A 21,692-nucleotide genomic window follows, 5' to 3' on the forward strand; every position below is an offset into this window, starting at 1 on the left:
CATACTTATGTGCATTTTGAAGCTAAATAAAAATCAGGCGATCTGCCTTTACTTATAACTTGAATATCTAGACATTGTAAATCATGACGAAATCATGGATTCTGTGGAATGCTGCGACAAATGAATAAAACCAAATGCAATTATTAAAACTAAAACAAGTAGTTATAATGATGTCAGGCTATTATTTTGTTCGAGGAATGTATCCATCAATATCCACAAAAACGAGCCGTATGCCATTCACCTGCAGCTGTTCCAAATGATGTGTCTTTTAACAGTCTAATACATGTTCACGAAAAGTGATATATCGTTTCAGGTATTTTACATAGGTATATAGTCTCATTGGTCACCCAAGATAGCACACCTGGCCAGTAATTGCACAATGTCCGCCATTCTTTACAAAAAAAGTAATTTAGTTAGCCAATAATGAGCAATCAATCAATGTCTTGGCGGTTAATCCTTCGAAAGAAGGAAGTTGTTTTACGCAGACACAGACACGACAGAGTGTATTCAGTATTGATTAGTTAATCTACATACATAAACAATACCTTTTGACAAATCCGCTGTGTAAGATAAAAGTAATTAATCAATCAGCGTGTTATCCGTTAATCCTTTGATCGATGTATATTATATTGGGTATTTACTCCAGACACAAGAAATGCAAAATGGGAACCTTTGTCGGGTTATCTAAGTGGTGTTACCTGTTTTAAATTCATTAACTGACCATCAAGTGAATGATGACAAATAACATGTGTAGGTTTATACCACCTAACACGGGTTAAAACATGGGAGTATTAATTGCTGTATTGCATGTGTAAACCTATGGGCCGACACTATTTTGACTATACGGACAGAACTTCATTGTTGCATAAGAAATACATATAAGCATTTGCTGTGTGCTATAACTGTATGTACCTATTTACCTAAGTAAATTTTCAGAGCCTTCTAGCAATGGCAAAGTGGGGTTGTTTAGTTTACGGATGCAAATGGATCAAATGTCATTTTTTTAATATTATACGTCATATTGTTACATGACGTGAATAAATATCGAGGTAAAAAACCCACAGAAATGGGATCAATTATGATGAGTCAATATACCATCCACGCATTAGAAAACCTGCAAAAGCCCACACTGCTTTGATACTTTAATACAATCAGACAAGAACTACCGAGGAAATGTTCAAATAACGGCATCTGATGGGCATCCACCCTTCCTACTGTCGCACTGTTTAGGTTGAAAAAATTAACCGTAACCGAGATGAGCGAGGCTGATCATAGTTTTCACTATCACTAGCGACTGGTCTCGAACAAATAAGGCCCAGCGACACCAGGCAATTACGACAGAATCGTTTATGAAAACAAGTTGTAACTCGGAAAGGGGAGCAGGACAAAAGCCACCCAGTTATTTTACAGAGAGGACAATTACCACCCATATTGATTTTAATGTATACTTTGATGAATAATTTGGTTTCTTAAAAAATGTATTCACTTTGATAAACATACAGCTTTCATTTTTCACAACAATTGTCACGATTTCTGTTCCTGCTGAGCTGTAGGCTCGTTCGATATCTCGCGATGTCATTATCGCGATAATGCACCGAGGAGATTATCAAAGGAGTGGATTGCTTAAGCGGTGCAACTTGTATTGTGTTGGATTTAGTTGATTGTGTGAATAAGGAAGTTATCATAATATAACACTGAAATCAAGTTGATGTTAGCTTGATAGTGTTCCATGGTCAACATAGCAGTGTTGATGAAAATGGTAATGTATTATACGCAATTTACTTTAATACTCCCGACTTTCATGCAAATGAAAGGATCCAAAAACAAACGGATAGTGTCATACTTAAAATTGATGTTTATTTATATTCGGAAAAGAATTTTCAGATTGCACATATGTTGCCAAGAAGACAGAGAAAGATTAAATTTCATAAAAACATACCATGTACAAATTTACAAAAATATGTTACACAAATTTACATTTTCTTCAAAGCATACCGAGGCGGTTGGGGTAGGGTACATGTATAATTGTCAATTACTATTTATGCTACAGACTCAATGTATTTACCAACAAAACAATTACTTGATAATTACCGGAGAAATTATCTCTAATCAAATGTCAGCAAGCTTTTATAAACATGACTGTAGTTCAAAGTTGAAACAAATGGTTTGGGTAGCCTAGTGGTTAAGGCGTTGGCTCGTTACTCCACAAAGACCCGGTTCGATTCCCCACATGGGTACAATGGGTGGAGCCCATTTCTGGTTTCCTGCATCGTGATATTGCTGGAATATTGGAAGCGGCGTAGAACTATCCTCACTCTAAAGCATTCCATATTCCGTGTTGACCCATGAAAGATCCTTCTTCATGACCGGTAATTCTGATTTAGATGGCGGACCACGCACGCGTCTGGTCTTTGGGATGGCTCCTTGTCCTTCTAATGTTCGAAAACTTGCATCTGCAAGCCTCTTTGCTGTCATTAGTTCCCTTGATTCCACCTTCGGTCTTACTATGAAGAATTTGACGCCATCGTCGTTCATGTCACTTTCCTCTGATGACATCAATTGCGTCTTCTTTAGGGCTTGTTCATATTTGGCTCTCTTGTATTCTCTTGTATAATATTTAACATATCTTATTAATGACCTTCAGCTGTAAACAATTAAATTTGTCCTTCTTTCAAAGGGTTAACTGCCAATAGATTGATTGCTCTTTTTGGCAAGGGTGTTTTCTATTATCTACATAATAAATGATACAAATATATAAAACATAATATATACAAACTTATAAGAAGTTTATAGCACTAACACAAGCAAATTTGTTTTGAACGTTCTTGATAAATCATATTGTTAAAGGTCACATGCAACCAAAAATCAAACATAATTAAAACACAATTATCACTTATTCATGACATAATATACATTGCTGATTATGAAAAACATATAAACAAAATTATAAGCGTACAATCGCAAAATCAAAAGTGCAATATTTTGTACTTCGGGTTTACTTCCCAAGAAAAACGAAGCAGCCGGGATACCGAACCCAGTCAGAGCGAGTGGGTGTGCACTCAAGTGTAACGGCTGGTTCATTTGCAGACGCCCCTCACGGTTCATTATGTGTGTATATACCGAGATGTTAGATTTTGTAAATACATCCTCATTTTTGTGTATAACATTTTGCAATCAACAGACATCATAACATGTCATGTGTACAAGTATCACACCTGCCTGTCTGTGTAATTACATAATGTGACAGAGACCGAACGCCATTAATCAATACGTTTTGTTTATGGTGTATATCCTGATAGGTGTTAAGTTCAAATTGCATGTGATCGAAGCTGTGTATTGAACATTGTCATTAGCAGAAAGGCAGGCAGACACATAGGCGTCAATAAAACAGACACTTGTCTGCGACAACGACATATCTGTGTCACAGTTAGCTATTCTGTCAACGCTAAATAATGACATTGGTTTTTAAGTATCGAACTGAGAAAGTGACTCGGTAAGAAGAACGTGATGAAATAGACAAATGAAATTATATAAACAGTTAAATTGGTAATATACTGTCATAACATTAAAAGCTCGCGCCTGTGAAATATAAACGAAACATTTAAAAAAATAGCTCACACCAAAGCCTTCACCGAGTATTCACCGGACAACCCGCTGCGCGAACCTATCGTTTTTGTCATCGCAATATTTTTCAACTTTATAAGTTGAATTTGCATTTTTGATGATTTGTTTCGGTAAATCCATACCGAAAGGTATCAGAATCTGCAAAGTTGTGTTTTACGTTGCATGTGACCTTTAACATAACGCTAGGAACACTACTTACATTTTTTTTTAAATGTGTTATTTTTGTTACAATCTATTTGAGATTTGATTTTCCTTGACTTCGTTGTAGAGATTATGTCGTTCAATGTTGAGACTGTTGCTCTGCATGCGCAGTCTTTCTGACTCCATCTCCATGAGATCCATTCTCTCCTATCTCTTGTTCAGAATGAACATATACCGGTAACCGTTTACACATAGATATCGTCAACCACGAAAAGTAGGAAGAAACTTCGTCTAACTGTGCATTTAGCACAACTGAATTTGTGGAAATAATGGTGAAAACTGTCATTTCCAAAGTTCTTATAGCAAATTTCTGCAATAAAATGAATACCTCACAACTTGAGTGAACTAATTTATAAATCAAAGTGACTGTGTGAACTCACTAACATGGATTCAATCTCATACTGGTAGTCTGGTATACATGTCTTATTTCTTTCCTTGAATGAACACGTTTTTTCATCTTGTAGAATCCCTTAAAACAACACCGTAGTCAAAACATCAAACCTTTTTACCTTGACCCAAATGTCTAACGTACCATTAACCTCGATAATGATACAAGAATGACAATTCGACAATTTTTATTACTCAAAAAACCACCTTTGGGGGTACAAGAGCATATTTTAACAACAATTTATGTACAATTCATATGCATGCGTCTTAGATAGACAACTGAATATAATAAATAATTCCTTATACATATGTGCAGTTCCCTATATATAAATAAGTGAATATATTTATTGGTGGATTAACACAAACGCTTATTAAAGATTGGTTAGCATTTTTTGCAACTGTATGATAAAATTCGACAAAAATTTCTTATATCTAGTTGTCGTTGGCGAGAGAACAAGAACTAATTTAGATATGTTGTTAAGATATTTTGTGGTGGGTATATATTGTTCACGATATGAGTTAAGTGCCGGACATTTAAGAATATAGTGTAATTCGTCACCGATTACACTTAAATTACAAAGTGTACAATATCTTTCATCCCTCGGTATACTTTGCCATCTTCCAGTCTCAATTGGCAGGTTTACATTTAAAGTTCTAAATTTTAAAATCGGCACAGAAATATATTTCGGTAAAAGTAGGTATTTTTCAAAAGCAAGTGATTGTTTGTAATGTTGATAATACATTCTTTTCGGGCTAGATTTGATACTTTCCCTCCACTGTTGAATAAACTGGTCTGTTAAAACTTGTCCAGCTTTCAGAGCTAGAGAAGACGTGGTATATACCGAGGGATTTACAAATACATATGATAATCCAATCCTATCTAGTAAACCCTTGATATAGTGAATCCAAGGATCCGACTTAAAATTTTTATTGTATTTATTTAAACTGTAATTATATAACACATGGGATAATTTAAGTGTATCAGTATATGTTAGTTTGTGCCAAAAGGATAACATACGTTGGTATATTTTTATAGATATTGGAGTTCTGCCAAGTTCGCCGTAAACCATAAAATTCGGCGTACATTTCCTTAGTCCAGATGCAAGTTTCAGAAATTTTAGATGTATATTCTCTATTAGGTCAAGTTTTCAAACCCCCACAATTCTGATCCATAGGTTAAAATAGGTGTTATCATCATATCAAATGCCGATAATAAACAATCTAAGGGTAAATTCAAATTTCTTGATTTTTTTCAGCAGGCTATACATAGCCTTTGTAGCGTTTTTCGGTTATAGTTTTTATGCTAGTTACCATTCTTTTGTTTCTGTGTAGTTTTATACCAAGATATACATAACTGTCGACTAAAATAAGATTTTGGTCCCCAAATTTAAATGTCATTTTTGATTTAGCCGCTGGGCCCGAACCGAATACTAAAATTTTGGTTTTTGATACATTTACATTGAGTTGCCAATTAGTGCAATATTCATAGAAGGAATCAAGAGACTTTTGTAGGGCTTTAGGAGTAAGGGCAAATAAAACAGTGTCATCAGCGTAAAGTAACAATAAAATTTGCAGCCAGATTTGTATTTCATTTTCATTAGATAATTCCAAGTTAACTCCTTCGCAACCATTTTCATACAGATTATTCTCTAGATCATTTAGAAAAATTGAAAATAAAAGTGGCGATAAGTTCTCTCCTTGCCGTACCCCTTTTTGACATGGGAAATAATCGGATGTACTGTTTTGTGTACTTACTGTTGACTTAATGTTACGATACATACTTTTTACAAGCTCAAGAAATCTTCCATGTATACCGGACTTTTGCATCTTCGTCCATAGACCGATTCGCCAGACAGTATCAAATGCTTTTGTGAAGTCGATGAAGGCACAGTAGAGCTTTTGCCTTTGTGATGTCAGTATACTATTAACTGTCCGCAAAATAAATATGTTATCGGATATTGTAAAATGTTTTCTAAAGCCTGCTTGAGCGGGAGTAATGATATTGTTTTGTTCAAACAATGAATATGGGAACCCTTACTCTATGCATCGACAAGAATACCTGTCAAACAAGCATGGAGTTGCTATTGGCGTGGCGTCGTGTTCTCATTGCAGGTTTTAACATTTTCAAACGTATATAATTGTCACCACAGCGACAAACCTATTTTACAGTTTAGAATGCATCCAACCTGACTCCTAGGAGCGGTTGATAATTCAAGACATAGATAATCACAAGCATCTAGACTTGACCCTTCAAAATAATGTAACTGGGATATTAACATAAATTCCATTGGCTGGCTTATTATGAAATTAATCTCTTGTATAAACTGGAATCTTTCAAATGTATATTTGTCTCTGGAATCATATCTTGTGGGCTTGTGGGCTGATTACCTTGATCTAAAATGAAATGTTATTAAAACATTCAGTAACGTTTTGCTTGTAAATGATCACATTAATCTAGATAGACTTATGATTCAGTAAAAGGGAATTCATTTGAGTATCTGCTTCAATCCGCACATGTTTGGACAACACAACCAATTTTCTATTGACAAGTTAAAGAGATTTTCGTGAATACGCCCATTGCATAACACCGTTATTGAGCACAAACTCAAATGGCCTCTCCCTTGTGACAGGTGTTAATTGGAGAATGTATTCTACTACGATTAGTTCCCATGAAGTAGACTTGTAAATATATAGAGTGATTACCCCCAAGACCTGTTGATCTCGAACAAAGGCCAGTTAATGTTTTAACAGGCACAAGGTTGATACAAAAGTTGAAGGGGTAAAGAAATGAAATAAGCCTAAACTGAATTTGACATTTTCATGACATAATATATTTGGTGTTGCCACAATTAATCATCGGAAGATAAAACATATCATGTGAAATATATCTCAACTATCATTTGGAGGGCCTTTAGCGATCTTCTTAAATCTGCCATGCCAACACCCCAAGTAATAATAAGATACATAATTTTCAAATCATGTATGACCTATTTCAACTTATTACTGACCCTACGAAGGTCACCCCAAACTCTAGCACTTTGTTAGATATTAGTAGATTAATCAATAACTCTCGCGAGACGTAGACCGTATCATCCCCGTAGACGTTGAGTGAACACATGAATCAGTATCATTATAATCTCAGTGAGCTAAACTCAGTAAATTCGATCACATTTCAAAACAAGTTCAGATTTTTATAGCACCCAGTCTCTTATTCCCGTATAACAACACCGACGCAACATGAACGAGATTATACTGTAATAACAAAATCCTACTTCACGGGAATACCCCATTACGCCTTGGCACGGGTTATACTTTCATGACATGTAATACACTCGGCTGGGGTGGGTGAGTTGAAATTAAACATATTTGCGCGTTTGTGGATAACAACTAAAACATACACTTGAAACTGACTTTTGAAAATGCTCGCCATACTAGCGGTAAATAGAACAGTCAACATCAATTTTTGACACATAGAACAAGAAGAATGCAGATGGGTGAAGTTAAACTAATATATAGAATTGGTTCCTAGTTGGTCGCATAGGACGGCGAATAGTAAACACCTACTCTATATCCCAACTTTATAAAAATTATCACTTCACGCGTGAAACACAGTTGCATTGATATCAAGCACAAAGGGATAATATGAATATATGGCGTATTCCTGCAGTTTTCATGAATAAATATGTCACATGCAAGATACATTATCAACAATAAGAACTCTAACAGATCAAAAAGATTCGTCAAATAGTTCAGTCTATACACTCATGGAACATGTGTTATATTTGGGATTACAGTTTCTTAGTAAAGTACAAATTCTAGTACTTTTTGAGTTGAGCACCATCCGGGATACGAACTCACACCCTCAGTCAGGCACCCTATCGCCAGCACACAAAATCAGCCTCCTAACCAACTCAGCTACCGCGACTTCCACAAAAAATGGAAGTCGGACAACTGGTAATCTAGACTGCGGGCTTTGTGTACCCCTCTGATAAGTGTTAATTGGCACGGCTCCCACGGCCGAAAGCTATGATTACACAATGCCATACACTCATGGGCCGGGGATCCTTGGGGAAAAGGAGAAATTGAAAGAAGTAGTGGTAAAATCCTTCCTAGATTTCCAAAAATTTCCAAGCCTTGGAAACATCATCTTTCCAATTTTGGAAATTTTTGGAAATACGATCTTTCCAAATTGGAAATTTTTGGAAATCACCATTTTTTTTCTTGTGAAGGATAAACAGCCCACAATTCCGTAAAACCCTATCTACTGCGACACTGATCCCGGTCAACGCTAGGACTTTAGGTGACCAAAGAGTGGGAAATTTTTGTATATGTTTTCGTGGGGTAACACAGAATTAGATTTATCATTTACATATTGTTTTGCGAATATTTACCCACTCTTATTTGGAAACACCTTCAGAATTTCTAATTATTTTTGTACTCGTCAATTATTCACTCGTTCATATTGTGTGGCAATCCCCACTCAAAGCAAGACATAAAAAGCGTTATTTAATAATTCGAAAACATCCGGTATTGTTTGAAAAGGAAAATATTAACTGAAATCTGTTTCTGCGTCACTTAATAATACAGAATCGTTCATATTAATTAAAATGGTTCAAGCACTAATTTGTGTTTCTTAAATTATGCTGATTCTTTGCGTTGTAATAAGCTTCGTAACTGTAAACAATTTTCCGCATTCAGATGTTCGGGACCGAATTTGCTGCATTCAGACTAAAAAGGCAAAACAGATTGGGTATAGCATGTTTTATATATCGCTCAGAACGAATGAAGTGAGAGTGTGTATATCATGTACTCGGGACGATAGAAGGGTGGTGGTGGTGGAATTGGGTTTAACGTCGTGCTTGAGATTATTTCGCTCATATGACGATGTGCATGCGTCTGTATGTGTATGTACGGCTGCTTGTACTAGCCCAGACTGAAGCTGGTTTTATAGTGCTAGCCCACTGAGATACCATGCCGCAGTGGAGCAGAAATACCCCTCTCAGACACATTATACTGACTCCGAGCCGACCGGTCCTTGTTGTACCCATTAATGCCGAGCGCCAGACACGGACTAAGTAGTACCATATTTTAACGTTTTTTTGGTATGACGCAGACCCGCGACCTTCCGCACTCCGGGCGGACGCTCTAACCACTACACCACGGAGGCGGTCCCATAGAAGGGACTCAGATCGATATAGACAGGAGGGGTATTGGATATGTTGTATTATGCACTCCTCAGAATGCTAAGATGTCGGACACATGCATCTTCTAAAATCTCTAACGTTCATTGCTATTTGACACAACCTGTCCACTCATGCACGCTATATAAGTGCCTTGATCTTAATTTCACTAAAACGGGAATCCCTCTGCCAATTTACACATAAAGGCTGTAATATTTTCGATGATGACAGGAAATATGATATCCATGTAATATTACCGATGGAAGCTGGGCAGTATCCCATGAATATAATATTCCTGATGGAGTCAGGAAAGCATGATGTCAACGAAATATTCCCAGTGGAAGCTGGGCAGTATGAAATGATTCATGAATATGATATCATAACCATATGTTATAGTAACGAACACCCATATTGACATAATTACAATTCAAGTAGTCATGAAGTGTAAATATGTCCCAATTTTAGTTTCATTATCTACATTTGCATATTATTAAATCTAAATGAGAACTGAAGACATTTTGGAGAAACAATTCCATCATCTTCATCTTCAACATCACTATATTGTAACTATTTTAAGATGAAAACAGAATATTTGTCTCTTATCATGACTTACTCAAATGCATATGCTACCATTATCTATATGCTTGTCCGGAAATATACTGAGTCAAAAAAGAAACTTCACATTCTTTCTTCAGGGCACTAAAAAAGAACAAGCGATGGTAAGATGGTTAAATTGTTATTATTTCATTGCTGAGATCTGTGTGATGTACTCGATACAGTGGCAGTGCCATGATCAGTTCCATTAGGCTACACCGCCGTTCCAAAACATGGGTATACAGAATGTCAAGTCACAAGAATAAAAATGCGAAATTTCTCAGTTCAATATCGTGTATGGCCGCCCCGCGCATTCACCACTGCCAAACACCGTCTCCTCATCGACTGCCTGATGCTTGTGAACACGCGGTTGGGGATTCTGCGCCATTGCTCTTGCAAGGCAGCGCCAAGTTCCTGCAAATTCTGAGGTTGGTTCCTAAGACCACGAAGCCTTCTCCCAAATGCATCCCAAACGTGCTCTATTAGATTAAGGTCAGGGGAGCTCGATGGCCAGTCCATGACGTTGATTGCAGCGTTTGGAAGGAAATTTCGTGTCAACATCGCGGTATGCGGCCGAGCATTATCATGCTGGAACTGTAGACCTGGGCCATGGGCCACCATGTTAGGAACGAGTTCAGGGGTGAGCACCTGGTCGCGGTAAGCAGCAGCTGTGAGGTTTCCACGGATGACCAGAAGTCGGGAACGGTTGTTCCCACAGAAAGCATACCCACACCATGCAACTTCCGCCTCCGAATCTGTCGACTTCCTGTACACAACATTGGGCATACCGTTCACGACGTCGTCTCCAGACTTTATGCCTGCCGTCCACGAATCTAAGGGTAAACCTGGATTCATCGCTAAAGACGACTCGATTCCAGTCGCTCTGGGTCCATCGGAGGTGACGTTGGGTGAAGATCACGTGCAAAACCTGATTTGGCACTAACGTCATTTGCAGGACGAAAGGATGGGTTTGAGTGGGTTTTGCTAACGTTTTTCTAGAGTCGAAAGATAGGGATCCCATTTCGGATACATAGATGTATCACCAGAGAAAAATTATTCATTATTTTTCAAATTACATTTTGTGAAGTTTCTTTTTTGACTCAGTATATATGCTTTTCAAAAATACCAATAACAAACAATCGACATCATTTTCAGGCCATGAAAAAATTTATGTGAATTGAGGGATTTAACTATCCATACAATAATACAAAACTTCAAACCTTGGACCCTCTACATTTTCATCGGAGATGATTTGCTTTCATTTTTATGAATGCGTTTAATGACTGAACTAGTTTTAGGGGTTATTTTACCATATATATGAACATTCCTATGGTTGATAATTTACACATTCTCTCCTTTTGAGGGGCGGTGGGGTAGCCTAATGGTTAAAGCGTTGGCTCGTCACGCCGAAGACCCGGGTTCGAATCCCCACATGGGTACAATGTGTGAAGCCCATTTCTGGTGTCCCCCGCCGTGATGTTGCTGGAATATTGCTAAAAGCTGCGTAAAACAAACTCAGTCAGTCTCTCCTTTTGATATCCCATATATTTTCACATACGTGCCCTGGTTTACAAATACAAGAGTCCACATGCTCTTGATCTGCATAACAAATATCTGATCATCATCACCATTCTTTTATTATTTTTAGATTTCTTTATTGAAAGAGAAACAATATATAGAGTCACATCCAGTACCTATATATTAACAGAATATATGAAGGTATTTATACATAGTTTTGTCCTAATTTCATCATCAGAAAAATATGCTACACATCCTTGTTTACCCTTATAAGGAATCTGACAAAAATTATAGAATCTTAAATATAGTTAGCACTAAATATACAAAAGCTTTCCTAGTAATGTTCCATGAAATACAATGTGGATTGAATAGGAAAATAAGGCAATATTTCAGAAACTATTCGACCGATCAAATTTTGCATGCACCTCAGTAGTAGTATACACAATGGGGCTACGGGATTAGGGACTTCCCAAGGGCTCAATTGTTTAATTGAGCCCTTGGGGGCACCTGGTCCCGTAGCCCCATTGTGTATACTACTAAAGACATTTAGCAGTTGGACAAATATGAATTCATGACATGTTTTTTATATGAATAACGACTGATATTCTGTGTATTGATATGAACCAAGTAATTGTGTCGGTTTTAAAGGTGAAGAATATTTTTCCCACGTGATTTGTTTAGCTTGATATTGAATTGTTAAAGCAAACTCTTGAGAGAGGGAGAAAATTCGTTTTAGGGTATGTTGTTGTGACCTAAAGGAAACTAAGCGTGAATACCCTGGAGTGGGGGCGGGTAATGCAACGGCACTTCAATTTTAAAACAGGTTTCCCCCCCCCCAAAAAAAATATGGTATTTTATTTCACACCAACACCGCCGACTCACCCCCACCCCCAAAATATGGTATTTTTATTTCACACCAACACCGCCGACTCGAACCTGAAACGTACCGCCTCGTCATATAAAATGTTTAACTTCTAATCAGACGCTGCCATAAGTCCAAAGAACGCGAGTAATTGTAATAAGAATTTCAATAAATGAGAATCAAGAACATTATTCAGATAATTTCTTTATTATTATTTTTTCCGACCGACCGACCAATGTTCAGAATTTGGTGGCTACATGAAAGACTGTGTCCGTTGTCACATGCAACCCTGTGAAATTGGACATTTTCCGAAACCCAAATTCGTTCTATAATTCATGTGCAAAAGTATAGTTCGTATCACTGATATCACCATCGGAGAGAGAACATGACACTGATTTTGCGCAGGCAATTCTGCTGCGTTAATTGTTTGAATGAATCCATGTATCCATATGGGTAAGGGAGTTTTCGTGTCAATTTGTCCAGGTCATTTGGAAATTGATCTTTCAAATTTACGAAAGAATCTAGTCCCTTTTTCAGCAGATTTTCAGACAGTGAATCGAGCGAACTTGATAGAAATTTACAAAAATCTAGGAAGTGAGTGAGTGAGTGAATTTAACATTTAAATTCACATCGGCCATATTGCAGCCATATCGTTAATAAAGCAGGTCATACGTTAGCAATGGTTAATATTGAAGTAAAAACACTGTCGACAAAGGACAGTAAAACAACTAGAATATCACAAATTGAAATATTAAAACTAGCATTTAGCTAGAAATTATTTGACTATTTGCGACAATACAATATGAAAACAGGTTATAATTATAGTCTGACCAGAAATTATTGAGAATTTTAGGAATATGTTTAGTTTACTTCGCCTGTAAACAAGCTGCATGGAAAATAAAAGCCCCCTCCTTAACCAATCAGTCGCGGCTCTCATTATTAAAAATAAACAAGAAAAAAAACGGCAAATTTGAGTCCGCAACAATTAATCGACTTGGTGATGAACAAACTCACTCGAATTCATTTTCCTCGCATAATCGGTCCTTGTTGTAGAAACCAGAGAGGTTAAAAGTACTAATGTACTTAAATGTCAGTATTGTTAATTTGCAACAATTACCGTTACACAGAGGCTAATTTGACATAATTAATTAATTAATGCATGCATGACGAGACTAATCAGATTGACTCACATTCTGCAGTTATTCCTAACAACTATAACGCGACAGAGCGTTTGCTATCGCCAGTACTGCTGACTTCTGCAGTTGGATGTAAAGTAAACTGTCTGTACTGTTACCCTGTGAGGAGGTTCAGACAGGCTAATTTCACATACCCACTTCAGGAACAGGACCCCTTCACTAAATCATTGTAAGTATAGCTGTCGTAATCTTACGTTATTTAGGCTTAACAGGGGATAGTCATATATCAATCAACAACTCGTGGATGAACACCGAGTGAAGTATATTTATATAGCGCCTGCTTCCAAAAAGGATTTGCTTAACGGCGCTGAAGAAGAAAGTCTGAAAAGTCTGTGAAAGGGAGATTGTTAACAGGTGTTTTTTTAGGGCTTTTTAAAGAGTCTTTAGAGTTGATTTCTCTGATAGTGATAGGGAGGTTGTTCCAGAGTAGTGAAGCTGCAGCTGAGAAGGCTCTATCATCCATAGTAGTCTTGGTGGTTGGCTGGGAGAGAAGAAGTGAGTTGCTGGGAGTATGGGGAGTTACTAGATTCTTCAGATATTTTTGAAAGTCATTATCATAAATGCAGCTGTGTGTGAGGAGAAGCTTGAAATTGATTCTGAATTATCAATTATATGTTCGCATATATGTCGAGATATTCTGTTTTCATTTGGCATAAAGTATCCGAATATTGTCAGCAAATAACTGTCAAAATTGCAAATGTATTTGATAATGGAAATTATGTTTCACGACTCGTAGTGTGAGTCGAGCAAAGCGCAGCTGTGTGATGTCCTAGTTATGAAACGAGGTACATTTAAGAGAGCAGCTCTTGGTCAATCTATATTCTGTACAAAGAAATGTGAATTCGATAAACTTGTAGATGTTATTCATATGAAATGCAGTAGCACGTGAGTCCATCTAAATCAGAGTATATAACATTAACTAATGTTTTAATCCCCAGATAGTATTTAGATTTTATTTATTTGTTTGCATTACACACAACCACTGGTATTCAAAATGATGGCATAAATCCTGCTGGGAAATCATTCAAGAATCAGAAGTCCACATAATTCCCAGTGAGGTGGAATAACTTTGGTTGCTAGTGGTTTTTAGCTTAGTTTTAATTCATTAATATATACGGTTTGGACCTGGATTAGATCAGGATTATGTCAACTCCATCAACAGTTTCTGGACAGTCCTTCTATTAGTCGTGTGGTCTGTGGGACCATTTGAGATGCGTTACATAACTACACCCATCAGTTTTGGTGCCCAGTTTTAAGCCTAGTTATGATTCATTCAAAACAATTCTGATGAAAAAGTATTTGTCTTAATATTGATGTGTCTTTTATACGTAAACTGGGAGTCGTAAAGTCGCAGTTTGACTTTTTTTGTCAACAATATCTAACTTCTTCTCATCGCGATATGGATGCAATAATGTCGATGTGATGCAAAATTTAAGTCACCCATTAACTGAAATACGATACATAGAATATATACTGAGTCAAAAAAGAAACTTCACATTCTTTCTTCAGGGCACTATAAAAGAACGAGAGATGGTAAGATGGTTAAATTGTTATTATTTCATTGCTGAGATCTGTGTGATGTGCTCAATACACTGACAGTGCCATAATCAGTTCCATTAGGCTACACCGCCGTTCCAAAACATTGGTATACAGAATGTATCAAGTAATGATAAATCCCGTTTCTCGCCTTCTCACCTTTTTCTTAAAATAGCCACAATGACAAGGTCAAGAATACGTATTTTGTAGTTTGATACTGTAACTTCTGCTTCGCTTTCCTATTATATTGTTGTCTGATGGCATTTAAGTGTTGAACAATAAACACATACATACGCTTGTCAGGGTATATGCAGATCCAGTGTGCACCTGAAGAGCCGTTGCACGGCGAACGATCTTGTGCAGATATAAAGGAGATTTGACAAGAAGAAATATTTGGACTCATATTTTATATATTTATTGCTTATGCACCTGCAGAAATCACTTGTTTATATATATATATATATATATAAAGAATATATATTTCTTATGTGTACATGTGTAGAAATATTTAGATGGAGTATTCTTACCCACGATTCTTAAAAATATTTACAATAATATTACAGAATGAAGCAAGTTTTCTAAAATAGCTTCTTATTGATATTGAGTAATGTATACATGTTATGAAAATTTGGTATGGTATAAAAATATGGCTTTAAATATACTGAGTCAAAAAAGAAAAAGCGCCAAGTTCCTGCAAATTCTGAGGTTGGTTCCTAAGACCACGAAGACTTCTCCCAAATGCATCCCAAACGTGCTCTATTAGATTAAGGTCAGGGGAGCTCGATGGCCAGTCCATGACGTTGATTCCAGCGTTTTGAAGGAAGTTTCATGTCAACATCGCGGTATACGGCCGAGCATTATCATGCTGGAACTGTAGACCTGGGCCATGAGCCGCCATGAAAGGAACGAGTTCAGGGGTGAGCACCTGGTCGCGGTAAGCAGCTGTGAGGCGGATGACCAGAGGTCGGGAGCGGTTGTTCCACAGAAAGCACCCACACCATGCAACCCGAATCTGTCGACTTCCTGTACACAACATAGGGCATACCGTTCACGACGTCGTCTCCAGACTCTATGCCTGCCGTCCGCGAATCTGAGGGTAAACCTGGATTCATCGCTAAAGACGACTCGATTCTCTGGGTCCATCGGAGGTAACGTTGGGCCCACAGCAGACGTTGACGTTGATGAAACGGCATCAATATTGGCCCACGATATGGACATCGAGAATGGAGATTGGCAGCCCGCAAACGATTTCGAATGGTCTATGAGGACAGTCGACCTCTAAACATCTCAGCCCTAGCTCGTGTAGCCGGCAGAAATCTGTCACGTAGGTGACGTAGGGCAATTTGACGGTCTTCTGCTCGTGACGTCACACGTGGACGACCCGACCTTGGGCGATCAGAAGAGGTGCCAGTTTGACGACCTCGCAAGTCATACACAGTACGACGGCTGCAACCCATTGCTCTTGCGACGTCAATAACTGATCTTCCCGCTTGCAACATGCCAACGGCACGTTCATGTTGCACATTTGACAATCGTGGCATTTCAAGTACCGTTAGAACTGTGGTTTAAAAGTGTTTTTTCAATTCTTGAGGCCAATGCAAACACGTGCATATGAGGAAAACTTCGATGCGAAGATCACGTGATCGACTGCACGTTCAAAACCTGATTTGGCACTAACGTCATTTGCACGACGAATGGATGGGTTTGAGTGGGTTTTGCTAACGTTTTTCTAGAGTCGAAAGATAGGGATCCCATTTCGGATACATAGATGTATCATCAGAGAAAAATTATTAATTATTTTTCAAATTACATTTTTGAAATCAATTGTGCAATAGGTGCGAACCTTTCTTACTCGACTGAGCAATGCTGTTTTGGTTTTGTTTTAGACAACAATGGCAGGATTGAGAGCATGGTTTGGACGTGGATTAGATCAGGATTATGTCGACTCCATCAACAGTTTCTGGACAGTCCTTCTATTGGCCGTGTGTTCTGTGGGATCATTCGCCATGCGTTTCATCACTACACCCATCAGTTGTTGGTGCCCTGCTCAATTCGAACAGTCTCAGTACTCGTACACACAGGAATCGTGTTTTCTGAAGGGCTTGTATTATATGAAGTCAATGCCTGATGATAATGACGATGAAAGACCGGAACCTGTACCTTCCTACCACCTCTGGATACCACTCATACTCTTCTTCCAAGCCCTGGCTTTCAAACTACCCAACATCATCTGGAACAGCAGCAAGCACTTGCTTACTTTTAATATGGAAGAAACCGTGGAGTCCTTGAAAAGTGTACAATTGACCAATGCCGAGAATAGCCAGGTCATGTTCAGTGATGCAGCCCGAGTATTTGGAAGTCTGTTGAGAAGAAACCGAATCATTTTGGCTCTTCTGTATCTATTTGTGAAACTTCTCTCCTGTGTCAATCTGATAGCCCAGTTTGTGTTCCTAACAATATACTTCAGACAATACCTGGCAATCAGGGTTGGATCCTATGCAGGTTTTGATATGGACTTCATTATAAAACCTTTGCTTGTAAAAGATGGTTATTGCAATTTTCTAATTCACCGGATGACGACAACCCACGATTATACAGTTCAGTGTACTCTACCAATCACCGAAATCTATGAGAAGATGTTCACCTTCCTGTGGTACTGGATCTTCCTCCTGGCTGCCATCACCATCCTTAACCTTGTCCTGTGGGCAGGATTTCTCTTCCTTCCATTCCTAAGAGATGGCAGGATAGCTGCCCATGTCAACGCTGCCAAAGGATCTCGCCCTGATGAACACTCTATAACTCGATTCATCAGCACTTTCCTTGGAATAGATGGAGTACTTGTCTTGTCCATGATCTCCTGGAATTCCAGTGAGCTGGTTTCAGCGAAGCTGACCCAATATATGTACCAAGTGTTTCGGGAAAAGGAAGAAGAATTTCAAAATGCACGAGAAATCTACACAGGAGAGCCTGGAGGTGGAGCTGGAGCCACGGGAACAGAAGCGGCGTTACCAATGACTGATCTCGCCTCTGGTACCCCTAATATGGAGAAAGTGCCGATTATGTGATGACCTATACACTGGATTTGTTTACTCCAGCTAGTATAATTTCAGTCAACTACTTATTTATCTAAAGGTCTCAAGGGGCAGAGTCTTTGTGGATGATAATTTGGAACATTTTGAAGCGGAGGCATCATTTCCATAACATTGGGAACATCGTCGGCAAACACTTTCGTTACACTGACAGGCTACTCTATTTACTTTGGTTAGCATTTTAGTTGTAACTGGGTAGCGGTGTTATCTTACTTTAAAATATACATGATAAACTCACAACCTCTTGTTAGTACTTTATTGATGCATACATCATGTCGTGTTGCGTATGAACGTGGAAGTAAGTGGGGTTGGGCTGAGCACATGTAGTTTTCATATTAATCACTGGAACTCACACACGAATGTTAATAAATCAAGATTCTGAGTGACGGATTTGCATTGAGACAAACATTTTCATATGGTTTAATTATTTTAAACAGCACGCAAAAGTACTTTTATATTTACTACGCCGAAAAAGTAGGAGACATTGAGAGTCATCAAGACAAACCTTCTGAACCACCTGGTTGTGACGAAAGGAAATCTTAAGATCAAATTTGTTCTAATGGTCGGTGTGATGAGAGTGTGGCGTACAATGGCTCTGAAAAGGTCGGTGGTCAAGTTACTTTGAAGCAAACGTCACTGATATAGGGTGATACTACCTCTGTTGGGTATCCATGCACAAGGCATGATTCTGATGAGTCGACCAGTGACAGCTTGGCTCATATTGTTCCCCTGGTCATTGAGAGCTGCACTCTGTTCATTGAGAGTAGTGGGTTGATTTTGACGTTCATCTACACGTCTATAGCGACCAGAACTAGGATACGACCAGAACAAGGATAAACAGCCCACAATTTCGTAAAACCCTATCTACTGCGACACTGCTCCCGGTCAACGCTAAGACTTTTGGGGGAATTTTTGTACATGTTTTCGTGGGGTAACACAGAATTAGATTTATCATGTACATATTGTTTTGCGAATATTTACCCACGCTTATTTGGAAACACCTTCAGAATTTCTAATTATTTTTGTACTCGTCAATTATTCACTTGTTCTTATTGTGTGGCAATCCCCACTCAAAGCAAGACTCTCGTGATTTTCATAAAAAAGTGTGATTTTAAAATGCAAACATAATGTAATCCGGTATTGTTTGAAAAGGAAAATCTTAAATGAAATCTGTTTCTGCATCACTTAAAAATACAGAATCGTTCATATTAATTAAAATAGTTCAAGCACTAATTTATGTTTCTTAAATTATGCTGATTCTTTGCGTTGTAATAAGCTTTGTAACTGTAAACAAGTTTCCGTATTCAGATGTTCGGGGCCGAATTTGCTGCATTCAGACTAAAAGGCAAAAGACATTGGGTATAGCATATATATCGCTCAGAACGAATGAAGTGAGAGTCTGCATATCATGTAATCAGGGCGATAGAAGGGAAAGGATATATATCGCAAGTGTTATATGTCACTCAGATCGATTTTTGACAGGAGGGGTATTGGATATGTTGTATTATGCACTCCTCAGAATGCTAAGATGTCGGACACATGCATCTTCTAAAATCTCTAACGTTCATTGCTTTTTGACACAACCTGTCCACTCATGCACGCTATATAAGTGCCTTGATCTTAATTTCACTAAAACGGGAATCCCTCTGCCAATTTACACATAAAGGCTGTAATATTTTCGATGATGACAGGAAATATGATATCCATGTAATATTACCGATGGAAGCTGGGCAGTATCCCATGAATATAATATTCCTGATGGAGTCAGGAAAGCATGATGTCAACGAAATATTCCCAGTGGAAGCTGGGCAGTATGAAATGATTCATGAATATGATATCATAACCATATGTTATAGTAACGAACACCCATATTGACATAATTACAATTCAAGTAGTCATGAAGTGTAAATATGTCCCACGTTAGTTTCATTATCAACATTTGCATATTATTAAATCTAAATGAGAACTGAAGACATTTTGGAGAAACAATCCCATCATCTACCAGCAATACAACCAAAACTACTTATTGCATATAACAGATCATCATCACCATTCTTTTATTATTTTTAGATTTCTTTATTGTAAGAGAAACAATATAAAGTCACATCCAGTACCTATATATACTGAACAGCAAAAGAAACGCAAGTTTCGAAAAATTCAATTTCATGAAGGTAAGCGTTCATGTTTATGGAATGTTCATGGTAAAGTGACGTAATGATCCCAGATGAGATGATGCCATGCAATTTGACGTCCATACGAAACATTCGCACAAACACACCAACAGTGCAGCAAAACTATTATTTTAGCACGTGCATCGACGGTTATGGATGAAAAGCATGCATTTCACTCTGAGGTATCCTTTATAAAGGTTTGTGTCAAAAAACAGTTCAGTATTGACGCTAGGAGGTGTACACGCCACACAAACGAGGCCTAGATTTACGACTGAGCAGAGGGGAATGGCCATTGGAAAGTTACACGGAGGTAGCACTGCAACCGCTGTAGCTAGACAATTGGGCTGTCATCTTACCACCATTACACGATTTGCTCAACGTCATCAGCAAAGCGGGTTGCTGCTGATCGTCCCCGTACCGGACGGCAACGAGTGACAACTCATGCGCAAGATCGGTTCATCCGGGTCACTCATCTAAGGAACCGAACTCAAGCAGCAACAGTCACAGCAGCCTTAGTTCTTGGGTCAAGGGGAGCAGTGCCAAGCGATACAATTAGGCGCCGTCTTCGGGCTGCTGGAATCCACTGCCGAAGGCCATATGTGGGGCCAATTTTGGCACGTCAACAACGCCAGCGACGTTTGCAGCCCTCACACAGCAAGGGTGTCGATGGATTATCTGGCTCAGAACAACATTAACGTCTCTTTCCCCGGATATGGCTCCCATTGAACATTCTGGGACGAAATTGGACGGAGGATTGCTGCTGGTAGACAGCTACTCACACTTGCACAATTGGAATAGAGATTGGTGTTTGAGGGGAACTAGTTGCATCAGGCATTCTTTAAAGAACAAATAAACTTTGTTTTTTTCTACTCTTTTAACTATTACATATGAAAGATTTGTGGTCAGTCTTATGCGGAACACCACATTCATTCTTAAAGAACTTGTGGTTAATTAATACCGATCGATTAAAGTGGCCAAAAAGTCGCCTGCTTCGCTCTCGCCCGCCAACGAAACCACAGACAGGTTACGTAACTCTGTCGCCAGAGCACTGCAGTGACGTCATATGAGGAACGATTTTCAGTTAGTTGTAAAGACTGTGTGTAGCACGCTCATCATTTTGATGATTTCTCGACATCAACGACGACATGCCGAATCGTTGCTTTGTCGTCAATTGCTCCTAGGGGTCGGGCGATGGTGTCACCATGCCCAGATTTCCACAGGACCTCGCAGTTCGTGCTAAATGGGTTATGTTTGTGAGTGCGAAGCGAGCGTTGTGGAAGCCTGAAACGATATCTTACTTGTGTTCAGATCGCTTCACGGAAGTTAAAGAATCA

At 38.4% G+C, this 21,692-nt stretch overlaps 1 protein-coding gene across 1 annotated transcript; it reads left to right on the plus strand.

Annotated features, from left to right (window-relative positions):
* The first annotated feature begins 13,511 nt into the window (after positions 1–13,511).
* On the plus strand, positions 13,512–18,366 carry LOC124264683 (innexin unc-9-like). The gene is made up of 2 exons (XM_046699439.1): positions 13,512–13,731; positions 16,985–18,366. Exon 2 carries the CDS (start codon positions 16,991–16,993, stop codon positions 18,161–18,163), a length of 1,173 nt encoding a protein of 390 aa, XP_046555395.1. The 5' UTR covers positions 13,512–13,731; positions 16,985–16,990; the 3' UTR covers positions 18,164–18,366.
* Positions 18,367–21,692: the final 3,326 nt, after the last annotated feature.

The sequence above is a fragment of the Haliotis rubra genome, unplaced genomic scaffold, assembly GCF_003918875.1.
Source record: "Haliotis rubra isolate DU_JTF1 unplaced genomic scaffold, ASM391887v1 Scf937, whole genome shotgun sequence".
NCBI classification, from domain to species: Eukaryota; Metazoa; Mollusca; class Gastropoda; order Lepetellida; family Haliotidae; genus Haliotis; species Haliotis rubra.